The 13136-nt window shown below is 38.5% G+C and overlaps 1 protein-coding gene across 1 annotated transcript in view; it reads left to right on the top strand.

Moving 5' to 3' along the window:
- Positions 1-13136, top strand: part of LOC128652729 (protein sel-1 homolog 3) — a 611474-nt gene that overhangs the window by 93549 nt on the left and 504789 nt on the right. Inside the window, exons 4-5 of the mRNA XM_053705661.1 lie at positions 5215-5336; positions 11707-11860. Coding sequence (XP_053561636.1) covers positions 5215-5336; positions 11707-11860 — 276 coding nt within the window. The remainder of the gene's footprint in view (positions 1-5214; positions 5337-11706; positions 11861-13136) is intronic.

Below are 13136 nucleotides of genomic sequence, written 5' to 3'. Positions count from 1 at the left end.
CTACGACCACTGCAACTTTGTATGCTCTGTCAATGGAACGGAGATCATTCGGATTTATCACAGAGGATAAATCTGGACCCTCTAACAAGAGACTCTCTCTTGTGGTGGGTGTCATAGCAACATCTGTCTTGGGGCACTTGTTTTCTGAGACCTTCCTGGGAAATTGTGACTATGGACACCAAGCTGAGGAGCTGTTCAGTGATACTAATAGCTCCTGCATGGCCTCGCAGGATCTGGTTTGCGGATCTAGTTAGGATGTCATCTCTACCTCCTTGGAGGTTACCTCAGTGGAAAGACCTTCTACTTCAGGGTCCCTTCCTCCATCCAAACCTAGATTCTCTGACGCTAACTGCTTGGAGATTGAACGCCTAATTCATTCTAAATGTGTTTTTTTCTGAAGCGGTCATTGATACTATGATTCAGACTCGAAAACCGGTTACTCGCAAGATTTACCATAAGATATGGCATAAATATCTTTATTGGTGTGAATCTAAGGGTTTCTCCTGGAGCCGGGTGCAGACTCCCTGGATTTTGTCTTTTCTTCAGGATGGCCTGGATAAGGGTTTATCGGTCAGTACCTTAAAGGGTCAGATTTCTGCGTTATCTATCCTTTTGCACAAACATCTGGCAGACCTACCAGGTGTTCAAGCTTTTGTACAGGCCCTGGTTAGAATCAAGCCTGTGTTTAAACATGTTGCTCTCCCGTGGAGTCTTAATTTAGTGCTTAAAGTTTTGCAGCAAGCTCTGTTTGAGCCAATGCATGTTGTTGATATAAAACTGTTATCCTGGAAAATTTTGTTTCTTGTTGACATTTCTTCTGCTCGCAGAGTGTCTGAGCTCTTAGCTCTGCAGTGTGATTCCCCGTACCTTATTTTTCATGCTGATAAGGCGGTCCTTAGTACTAAATTGGGGTTTCTCCCTAAGGTGGTATTGTATCGAAACATTAATCAGGAAATTGGTGTTCCTTCTTTTTGTCCTAATCTTTCTTCTCAAAAGGAACGTCTTTTGCATAACTTGGATGTTGTGCGGGCTCTAAAATTCTACTTGCAAGCTAATAAAGATTTTCGGCAATCGTTTGCCCTGTTTGTTGTTTTCTCTGGAAAACGTAAGGGTCAGAAGGCCACTTCTACTTCTCTGTCTCTGTGGTTGAGAAGTTTGATTCGTTTGGCTTATGAGACTGCTGGATAGCAGCCTTCTGAGAGAATTACGACTCATTCTTCTTTTTGGGCTTTCAAAAATGAGGCTTCTGTGGATCAGATTTGCAAGGTTGCAACATGGTCCTCTCTACATACTTTTTCCAAATTCTAAAAATTTTATACTTTTGCCTTGGCCTCGGCTTCTTTTGGGAGAAAGGTTCTTCAAGCGGTGAGGCCTTCTGTTTAGGTCCTCCTGCCTTTTTTCTCCCTCCCTGTTCATTCCGTGTCCTCTAGCTTGGCTATTGGTTCCCAATAGTAATTGGAATGATGTGGTAGACTCTCCATGTCGTAGGAAAGAAAACAAAATTTATGCTTACCGGAGAGTCCACAACCCCACCCTCTTTTTTAATATAATTTGGCAGTTTTTTGAGTTAACCTCAGGCACTTTTTCACTCTTGTGTTTTTCATTCTTTCCATTTCCTTCGGATGAATGACTGGGGGTTATGGGTAAGGCAGTTACACATAACAGCTTTGCTGGAGTGCTCTTTGCCTTATCCTGCAGGCCAGGAGTTGAATATCCCACTAGTAATTGGAATGATGTTGTGGTCTCTCCGAGTCCAGAAAGAAAGACATTTATCAGGTAAGCATAAATTTAGTTTTTCTCTGTTAGCTGTCTGGGTCTAGGAGGTGGTGAGTGCCCCAGCCATTGGGATTATAAAGGTGCAGTTTTTTGAATAAAGTGTTTACTTTTTGTCTGTCCTTCTGTGAGTATATCCTAGCTATTGATATTACAATAGAAGGTTCCGCTCCTTCTGTACTGATTAATAATTCCTGTTTATATTGTAATGAGGTCATGGTTTGCCCGCCTGCTCAATTTTGTTCTATTTGCCTAAGCACTGTTCTAAAGTCTAAGAAGGGAGACAAGCCTGCTAATACTCATAGCGTTATTACTCCCTCTGAGCCGTCTACCACTCAGGAATCTGGGTCCCTTTCTACACTACCTGCTCCACATGCAGTTCCCTGCGGCTCATCTAATCCTGCATCTGGAGTTTTTTTTTCCCTGCTGACTTTACAGCGCAGTTACAATTGGCGGTGTCTGTGGCCCTGAGCGCCTTACCTTGCTCTAACAAATGCAAGAGAAAGTTTTAGCATAGTTCTCCTGACTTAGTAGCGAATTCCGACAAATATTTAGATGACTCTATGTCCCAGATCTCCGAGGATGAGTTAATCCCTGTAGCTTCAGAGAGTGATCTTTCTGAGTCGGAGACTTCAGTTTCTAAACCTCCTTCATCGGAGGAACCCTCCTTTAGATTTAAAATTGAGCATCTGCGTTTTTTATTAAAAGGAGGTTCTGCCTATGCTAGAGGTTCCAGAGGTTACACTCCCTGAGGACCCCTAAATTAGACAGGGTTTATAAAGACAGGAACTTCTTTTTCCACCTCGTCTACTTTTAAAAAATTATTCCCGGTCCCTGACTCTCAATAAGACTTGTGAGGTTCCATCCCTAAGGTGGATGGCGGTGTTTCTACGCTGGCTAAGCGTACTACTGTCCATCTGGAGGATAGTTCTTTTAGAGAGCATATGGATAATAAAATGGAAACCTTTCTGAGGATAGGGGAAGTGGGAGGTATATTTAAGCTTTTGGCTGGGGTGTCTTTGCCTCCTCCTGGTGGCCAGGTGTTGTATTTCCCAACAGTAGGGAATGAAATTGTGGACTCTCCCTGCCAGGAAGGAAAGGAATTTATCTTGTAAGCATAAATTATGTTTTCCTGTCCGCCTTAATTCTGCTGCCATAGGCATAGAGCTAATTTGCATAGGCCATAATATGCCACTGCTAGTTTCTTTTCTGTAATATGATTTGCAATTGCTTTCATGAGTATACTGCAAATCCTTAAGAGGTAACCTTACACAAGTCTACTATATGTATTTGTTGTCATTACGGATTCAGGTAAATTAGTCTTGTGCTACTCTATGTACTGAGGATCCCTGGTATCCCTTTATCACACGAGATTTAGGAGCTCATGTGTACATTTACCTTTACCTCCCACCATTTGCAGGGTGCTTTCTGGGATGTGGCCGATTTAAGAGCTCAGTGGCCCTCTGGTATTTGTGAGTGGTGCCGCACATGTTAGGTGGTCACATACAAGGGGTCGGGGTTATGAGTGGGCAAGTTTAGGTCTTTCCACATCATTGGATTGGATTTTTTTAATTATACAACTCTGAATCGTGACAGTTTAATTTTCACTCCTATGTCTCTTTAAAGGGAAAGACTATAATTCCAACACATGACAGCCCCACATGATGTGGTATTAACTCCTTGTCTGCTGTATCAGGACAAAACCTTTATCGATTGTGAGAAGTGTGGAACAAATTGGGCAGTACCAGTATCACTTAAACAAGCAGCACTGACAATTTCCACCTGTCCCAGATTAGTAAGAAACTCTCTCTTTGGACAAGTCCATTTTTTTTACCTTTACTAGTAAGTTATGTAGATATATGGTTATTATATAATTCATTCATTAACTGATCAATAAGCGATAATTAAGAAATACTTAGGTTTGGTGATGAATCCGCATGCTAAATAATCAGACCCAGTCCTCTCTTCAACATGTCAGTAAAGTGAAGGTCAATTTGGATGAATTAGTGCCCGGATTTCAATAAACCTATTAAAAACAAGGGCACTTTAATTCATCAAAATTGACATTTCACTCCTTTTCTTCAAAAACTTACCTTTTAATCCTGAATGCCGCTCCAGCGATTCTCCCGGCCGTCTGAAACCTCTTCTTACGTCAGAAATGACAAATCCGGCTTCCTCCAATCATGGCTTCCCCCCTGGGGGATCATGGCCTGATGCAACTCTGTGATTGGAGGAAGCTGGATTCATCATTTTGGACCCGCGAAAAGGGCTTGCGACGGGCGGAGGAAGCGCTGAAGCGGCTGACAGGATTAAAAGGTAAGTTTTTTAAGAAAAGGAGTGAAATGTCAATTTTGATGAATTAAAGTGCCCTTGTTTTTAATCGGTTTATTAAAAACTGGGCACTAATTCATCCAAATTGACCTTCACTTTAAATGATTATTGTTGTAAAAATGTAATGTTATCCCTTTGAAAAAAATGTTTTTTATTGGCTGAATAATTTTGAAGTAAAATTTGTTCAAATATAAATTTTAAATATCCAGTTTTACTAATACTCAATAAACATCACAAGTAACTGACTACCAGCTAATAGTCATCATTAGGAAGTGCCTATCAACCAATGAACATAATTAGGAAGTACCTATCTATCAATGAACCTCAGTGGGAAGTGTCTATCAGCCAATGAGCAATTAGTAGGAAGTGCCTATCAACCAATAAACATGATTAGGAAGTACCTATCAATCAATGAACCTCGGTGGTTTCTATCAGCCATTGAGCAATTAGTAGGAAGTATCTATCAACCAATGAACCTCAGTGGGAAGTGCCTATCAGCCATTGAGCAATTAGTAGGAAGTGCCTATCAACCAATGAACATCAGTGGGAAGTGCCTTTGAGCCAATGAGCAATTAGTAGTGCCTGTCAGCCAAAAAGGATTAGTAGGAATTGCCTATCAGCCAGTAGAGATTAGTAGGAAGTGCAAAACTGATACAGCTGTATTAGCGTAAATTTAATTTTAAATACATTTCACTTTAGATGCTGCACTTTCATAAAGATCACAGAAGTTTTTTTGAGTACAGTGTTTCTTTAAAACTCATTGTACAGTGAAGCAAATGAATGCCCTAACCATGAAGTTATTTGCTACAAAAGGTTCTTATAATACTTTTGCTTGACACCTGATATGTGCAACTGATTTCTATAAAATGCTTTCAGCGTTAGAAATAGAGTTTTACAAAAATACACTTATCTGTAAGAGTCAGAAGGGCTCACACTGAAAGTCACGGTAAGATCTTGGGTGTCAAGAAAACTTTGGATAATAAAGTATTTGATGCTTTGTGTAGTAAGGCATTGCAGTCCTCTTTGGAATACAAGGGGTTAAAATAAGATCCTGTTATAGACACAAATACAGTCACAGAGATCTTGCGCTAACTTTTTTCTTCCTTCCAGCTTCAGTTTGTCGGCCTGGGTGTTTTTGGTGCAATGGTGTTCTGTAACATTTTGTGGTCTCCTGTATCATCTGGATCAGAACAACGAATACATTACCCCCACTATACTGCTGACAAACACAGGTAAAGGAGCACAGAATATCTATTCATGCAAAATTACTGAATGAAAATTCATTTTTGTAATGTAAAATATACAAATTTACATATGAACATCAGCTTGCTCATTCCCATAATGTAAGTCTATGGGAATCAATATTTAAATGTTAATATTTATTCTCTGAAAACATTTGAAAATATTTGAGTGAATGTCAAGGGGAACATTTGTTCTATAATTCATATATCAAAATTGTTATATTTTACATATTGCTGATATGTAACATACATATAAAATTATCCCTGTACTTTGCAGCATATTATATATTATTATGCAGGTGGTTCAGTGAGTGTATGGAGAATACAGGGCTGTAATGCTTGTGGAAGTGAGTGAGTTAAGGTGGAAACAGAGGTAGAGAGATTGTGGGAATACAACAGAAAATATATTTTCCTGCTTAGAGTACAGTGACAGCCAGAGACTTTGGGGCCTATTTATCAAGCCATCAACTTTCTAGCATTCGCCGGCACCAAAACGCGGACCTGAATACGCTCTCCAAAGTTACCAAAGTTACCAAAAAAAGCTGTCAAAAAGCTGCGCACCAAGTACAGTGCGATGAGCAGCGGACTGTTGTTAACTAACAGTCATCGATCTCGCTGCTCTCCGGCTTTCCCCAGCTTTATTGGTATACTGTCACTAAACACCGCCACTATACTAAACTGTTTTACCCCTATCCCGCTGCTCACTGCCCCTTGCCGGAACTAAATAAAGTTATTAACCCCTAAACCGCCGCTCCCAGAGCCCACCGCCACTCTAATAAACTTATTAACCCCTATCCTGCTGCTCCCGGAGCCCACCGCCATCTACATTATGTTATTAACCCCTAATCTGCCCCCCCTACACCGCCGCCACCTACATTATACTTATTAACCCCTAATCTGCCTCCCCCAACACCGCCACCACCTACATTATACTCATTAACCCCTAATCTGCCCCCGCCACCGCCGCCACCTAAATTATACTTATTAACCCCTATTCTGCCACCCCCAACACCACCGCCACCTACATTATACTTATTAACCACTAATCTGCCCCCCCCCCCCGCCAGCGCCGCCACCTACATTATACTTATTAACCCCTAATCTGCCGTCCCCAACCTCGCCGCCACTATATTAAATTTATTAACCCCTAAACCTAAGTCTAACCCTAACCCTAACACCCCCTAACTTAAATCTAATTTAAATAAATATAAATAAAATTACTATCATTAAATAAATTATTCCTATTTAAAACTAAATACTTACCTATAAAATAAACCCTAAGCTAGCTACAATATAACTAATAGTTACATTGTAGCTATTTTATAGTTTATTTTTCATTTTACAGGCAAGTTTGTATTTATTTTAACTAAGTAGAATAGTTATTAAATAGTTATTAACTATTTAATAACTAACTAGCTAAAATAAATACAAAAGTACCTGTAAAATAAAACCTAACCTAAGTTACACTAACACCTAACCTAACCCTACAATTAAATAAATTAACTAAATTAAATACAATTAACTAAATTATATACAATTATCTAAAGTACAAAAAAACACTAAATTACAGAAAATAAAAAACATATTATCAGATATTTAAACTAATTACACCTAATCTAATAGCCCTATCAAAATAAAAAAGCCCCCCCCCCCCAATAAAAAAAAACCCTAGCCTAAACTAAACTACCAATAGCCCTTAAAAGGGCCTTTTGCGGGGCATTGCCCCAAAGTAATCAGCTCTTTTACCTGTAAAAAAAAATACAAACAACCCCCCCAGCAACAGTAAAACCCACCACCCACACAAACAACCCCCCAAATAAAATACTATCTAAAAAAACCTAAGCTCCCCATTGCCCTGAAAAGGGCATTTGGATGGGCATTGCCCTTAAAAGGGCAGTTAGCTCTTTTACGGCCCAAAGCCCTAACCTAAAAATAAAACCCACCCTAAACACCCTTAAAAAAACCTAACACTAATCCCCTGAAGATCGACTTACCGGGAGATGTCTTCATTCATCCAAGCCGGGCGAAGTGGTCCTCCAGACGGGCAAAAGTCTTCATCCAAGCCGGGCAGAAGTGGTCCTCCAGACGGCAGCCAATAGAATGCGAGCTCAATACGATTGGCTGATTGGATCAGCCAATCAGATTGAACTTCAGGTAAAAGAGCTGATTACTTTGGGGCATTGCCCCGCAAAAAGCCCTTTTAAGGGCTGGTAAAAGAGCTGATTACGTTTGTAATTTAGAATAGGGTAGGGCATTTTTTTATTTTGGGGGGATTTTTTATTTTATTAGGGGGCTTAGATTAGGTGTAATTAGTTTAAACTTCTTGTAATTTTTTTTTATTTTTTGTAATTTAGTGGGTTTTTTTGTATTATAGATTAGTTTATTTAATTGTATTTTAGTTTAGCTAATTGTAGTTTATTTAGTTCATTAATTTAATGATAGTGTAGTGTTAGGTGTATTTGTAACTTAGGTTAGGATTTATTTTACAGGTAATTTTGTACTTATTTTAACTAGGTAGCTATTAAATAGTTATTAACTATTTAATAGATATTGTACCTAGTTAAAATAAATACAAAGTTGCCTGTAAAATAAATATAAATCCTAAAATAGCTACAATGTAACTATTAGTTATATTGTAGCTATATTAGGGTTTATTTGATAGGTAAGAATTTAGTTTTAATAAGGAATAATTTAGTTAATTATAGGAATATTATTTTGTTTAATTAAAATTATATTTAACTTAGGGGGGGGTTAGGGTTAGAGGTCAGGTTTAGGGGTTGATAATTTTATTATAGTAGCGGCGACGTTGCGGGAGGGAGATTAGGGGTTAATAATTGTAGGTAGGTGGCGGCGATGTTAGGGAGGGCAGATTAGGGGTTAATACAATTTATTATAGTGTTTGCGAGGCGGGAGTGCGGCGGTTTAGGGGTTAATACATTTATTATAGTGGCGGCGAGGTCCGGTCGGCAGATTAGGGGTTAATAAGTGTAGTTAGGTAGCGGCGACGTTGGGGGGGGCAGATTAGGGGTTAATAAATATAATATAGGTGTTGGCGATGTCAGGGTCAGCAGATTAGGGGTTCATAGCTATAATGTAGGTGGCGGTTTAGGGGTACATAGGTAGTTTATGGGTGTTAGTGTACTTTATAGCACAGTAGTTAGGAGCTTTATATTCCGGCGTTAGCCTATAAAGGTCTTAACTACTCACTTTTTTTGTTGGTAGGAGTCTTGTCGGTAGAGGCTCTACCACTCACTTCTTCCATGACTCCAAATACCAGCGTTAGGCAAATCCCATAGAAAAGATAGGATACGCAATTGGCGTAAGGGGATCTGCGGTAGCCTGGAGTCGCGGAAAGGAAGTGATCGGTAGACCCTTTCCTGCCTGACTCTAAATACCAGCGGGTGGTAAAAAGCAGCATTAGGACCCCTTAACGCTGCTTTTGACGGCTAACGCCAAACTCTAAATCTAGCTGACAATAAATAAACATGAGATTGCCTAAACATTTGTAATTTTCTGGGCAAAGTGGTGCATTATCTGACAGAAATGCAGGGGTGCCAATATTTTTGGCCATGACTGTACATACACACATAAATATACACATATACTTATATACATACATACATACATAAATATACACATATACATATATACAAACATACATACATAAATATACACATATACTTATATACATACATACATACATAAATATACACATATACATATATACAAACATACATACATAAATATACACATATACATATATACAAACATACATACATAAATATACACATATACATACATATGTACACAGACATACACAAACATACATACACACATACATATACACATAGATATGTACACAAACATACACACACATACACATAAATATACACACAAACATATACACATATATAAGTACACAAACACACACACATACATACACACATAAATATACACAAACATACACACACATACATATGTACACAAACATACACACACATACATATACACAAACATATACACATATCTACATACATATGTACACAAACATACACACACATACATACATACACATAAATATACACATATACATACATATGTACACAAACATACACACACATACATACATACACATAAATATACATATATACATATATACTGTATGTACACAAACACATACATGCAAACACACATAAATATACACATATACATATATACATACAAATGTACACAAACACATACACATAAATATATACACATACAAACATACAAAAAATACATATACATCTTTCAGCCCTTCCCGGTCCAGCACCACTGTTAGAACATGTTTCAATAATAAACCATTATTTTGTATTTAATATGTATAAAGGTAAGTGAAATACTGTATTTTAAAATATTATGTGTTCTAAAAAATATTAAGGTAAATAAAACTCCAGGCCCAGATGGAATACACCCAAGGGTGTTAAGTGAACTTAGCACTGTTATAGACAAACCTTTACTCTTAATTTTTCAAGACTCATTATCCTCAGGCATGGTACCCCAGGATTGGCGTAAAGCTGATGTGGTGCCACTCTTCAAAAAGGGAAGCAGGGATGATCCAGGAAGCTATAGACCAGTTAGTCTGACATCAATAGTGGGGAAGATATTTGAAGGGATTATAAGGGATTATATTGATGAGCATATTCGTGTAAACAAGATTATGAGTTCTAATCAGCATGGCTTTAGGAGAAATAGATCATGTCAAACTAATCTAATTAGATTCTACGAGGAAGTAAGTAAAAATATAGATAAAGGGGAATCAGTTGATGTGATATACTTAGATTTTGCAAAGGCATTTGATACAGTGCCACATGAGAGATTAATGCACAAAATTAAGGGACTGGGAATAGCTGAAAATGTTAGCTCATGGATAAATAACTGGATAAAAGATAGGGAGCAACGAGTAGCAGTAAATGGATCATACTCAGATTGGACAAAGGTAATCAGTGGCGTCCCCCAGGGATCAGTACTGGGCCCTGTTCTTTTTAATATTTTTATAAATGACTTGGAGCAAGGATTAAATAGCGACATCTCTATTTTTGCAGATGATACTAAGTTAAGTAAGGTCATTAGGTCAGAGCAGGATGAACTCTCTTTGCAAAGGGATTTGCTAAAATTAGAACTATGGGCAAGTGAATGGAAAATGAGATTTAATACGGAAAAATGTAAGGTTCTACATTTTGGAAGTAAAAATAAGCAGGCTATGTATTTTTTAAATGGGACAAGACTTAGCCAAACACAGGAGGAAAGGGATTTGGGAGTAGTAATAGATAACAAGCTAAAGATGAGTGCACAATGCAGGGCAGCGGCTTCAAAGGCTAATAAGATACTAGCATGTATTAAAAGAGGCATTGATTCAAGGGAGGAAAGCATAATTCTGTCATTATATAAAGCCCTGGTAAGACCTCACCTTGAGTTTGGAGTGCAGTTCTGGGGACCGATTGCTAAAAAAGATATTGCAGAACTAGAAAAAGTTCAGAGAAGGGCCACAAAGCTAATAAGGGGATTGGAGAAATTATCCTATGAGGAGAGGCTAGCCAAACTGGGTCTGTTCTCTTTAGAAAAAAGGCGCTTGAGAGGTGACATGATTACTTTATATAAATATATTCAAGGCCCATATACAGAGATGGCAGAAGCTCTTTTTATTCCAAGAAAATTGGTTCTGACAAGAGGTCATAATTTAAGGTTGGAGGAAAGGAGATTTAATCTCCTGCAACGGAAACGTTTTTTCACTGTAAGAGCAATAAAATTGTGGAACTCATTACCAAAGGAGGTAGTGAATGCCAATACCATAGATACATTTAAAAATAGTCTGGATAAATTTCTGTATATAAACAAAATTCATGGATATGATTGCTAGTATTAAATGGGTCACATTTTAATGGGGTTATTTAAGCTTAACTGGAGCTTTTTGTAAGTATTTTAGATTTGTATAGGTTGAACTCGATGGACTTCAGTCTTTTTTCAACCTTATCTACTATGTTACTATGTTACTATGTTACTATATATTCAAACTCTAATACTTTACTCCAGGTGTCCAATGCACTATTGTGTTACGCTCGACCACAACACTTAACTCACTACTTGTAATATGTAATAATCGCGCACCCTGAACTGTGCATTTAATGTGTGGCACACAATAAAGATGTCAGCTTCATTCAAATATTCTCTGCTAAACCTATTTTACTATTCACCTGTAATGCCAGTTTCTGCTCTGTGTTTAGCACAGGGTCGCTTTAATATAAATGCGTTCTAAGGCAGAGATGCTGCAACAGATGTAGTATTTGACTATTAATGACATTTTCCCTTCTGATGACTGCAGGTCGTTTTCACGTTCAGGTGGAGCTGGTGTCAGGTGAGCCGCAGGCCTTTCAGACAGCGTCCCCTGTCCCCCTGTATGAGTGGTGCCATATACAGCTCACATTTGATATTTCCCTGGTAAGAATCACATACACATTTTACAGTTTTACTCATATGTATTTGGGTGATTTGTGCTATATTATATCCTATTGGGCTTCAGTTAGATTTTTTGGTAATATTTATCATCTGAATAACACTGTATTGTGTACTGCACAACTGACATAGGGTACACGGTATATATGTGACCATAGCCTATGAGAATATGACCGACTCTTGTGTTCATGAGGAAATGCATTTATGATCTTTGAAGAACACTTTCTTTCTTATGACACATTGAGTCCACGGATCATCATAATTACTGTTAGGAATATCACTCCTGCCCAGCAGGAGGCGGCAAAGAGCACCACAGCAGAGCTGTTAAATAGCTCCTCCCTTCCCTCCCACCCCAGTCATTCTCTTTGCCTACGTTAAGAGCAAGGAGGTGGTAAATTAGGGGTTAGGAAGATTATTCAATCAAGAGTTTATTATTTTTAAAATAGTACAGGATTTTTTTTTTTCAAGCAGTGGTGCCTTCCGTTTAGGTTTCCTGTCTTGGCCCTCCCTTATAATCTGTGTCCTCTAGCTTGGGTATTGATTCCCAAAAGTAATTATGATGATCCGTGGACTCATCGTGTCATAAGAAAGAAAACAAAATTTATGCTTACCTGATAAATGTATTTCTTTCTTGACACGATGAGTCCACGGCCCGTCCTGTTATTTAGACAGGTTGTTAGTATGTTATAAACTTCAGACACCTCTGCACCTTGTTTCTTCCTTTCTCTTCGGTCGAATGACTGTGGTGGGAGGGAAGGGAGGAGATATTTAACAGCTTTGCTGTGGTGCTCTTTGCCGCCTCCTGCTGGGCAGGAGTGATATTCCCAACAGTAATTATGATGATCCGTGGACTCATCCTGTCAAGAAAGAAATACATTTATCAGGTAAGCATAAATTGAGTTTTTTCTATCATGGATGTGAACAAGCAGCAAACATTTGCTTGAAAAACGTTAAGTTAGAGTGACATGAAACTCGGCAAATTTCTGTAAAAGAGCACAGTTTAACCACGTGAAAGATTTTTTTTGCTGGGTCTGTGAGATAAATATTGACGTTCCCCATATGCATAATAATGTTGTTTCTCCAACATAGGTGTGTCCGGTCCACGGCGTCATCCTTACTTGTGGGATATTCTCTTCCCCAACAGGAAATGGCAAAGAGCCCAGCAAAGCTGGTCACATGATCCCTCCTAGGCTCCGCCTTCCCCAGTCATTCTCTTTGCCGTTGTGTGACAATTTGGTCATTCCAGAGAAATTATGTAAAATGGACAGGTTCCTAGAGGTCCCGGTGCCCCCCGAAGCT

Source organism: Bombina bombina, chromosome 3 (assembly GCF_027579735.1).
Source record: "Bombina bombina isolate aBomBom1 chromosome 3, aBomBom1.pri, whole genome shotgun sequence".
In the NCBI taxonomy this organism is placed as follows: domain Eukaryota; kingdom Metazoa; phylum Chordata; class Amphibia; order Anura; family Bombinatoridae; genus Bombina; species Bombina bombina.
Note: the sequence above shows the minus strand (reverse complement) of the source record. Positions and strands in the feature narration are given on the sequence as shown.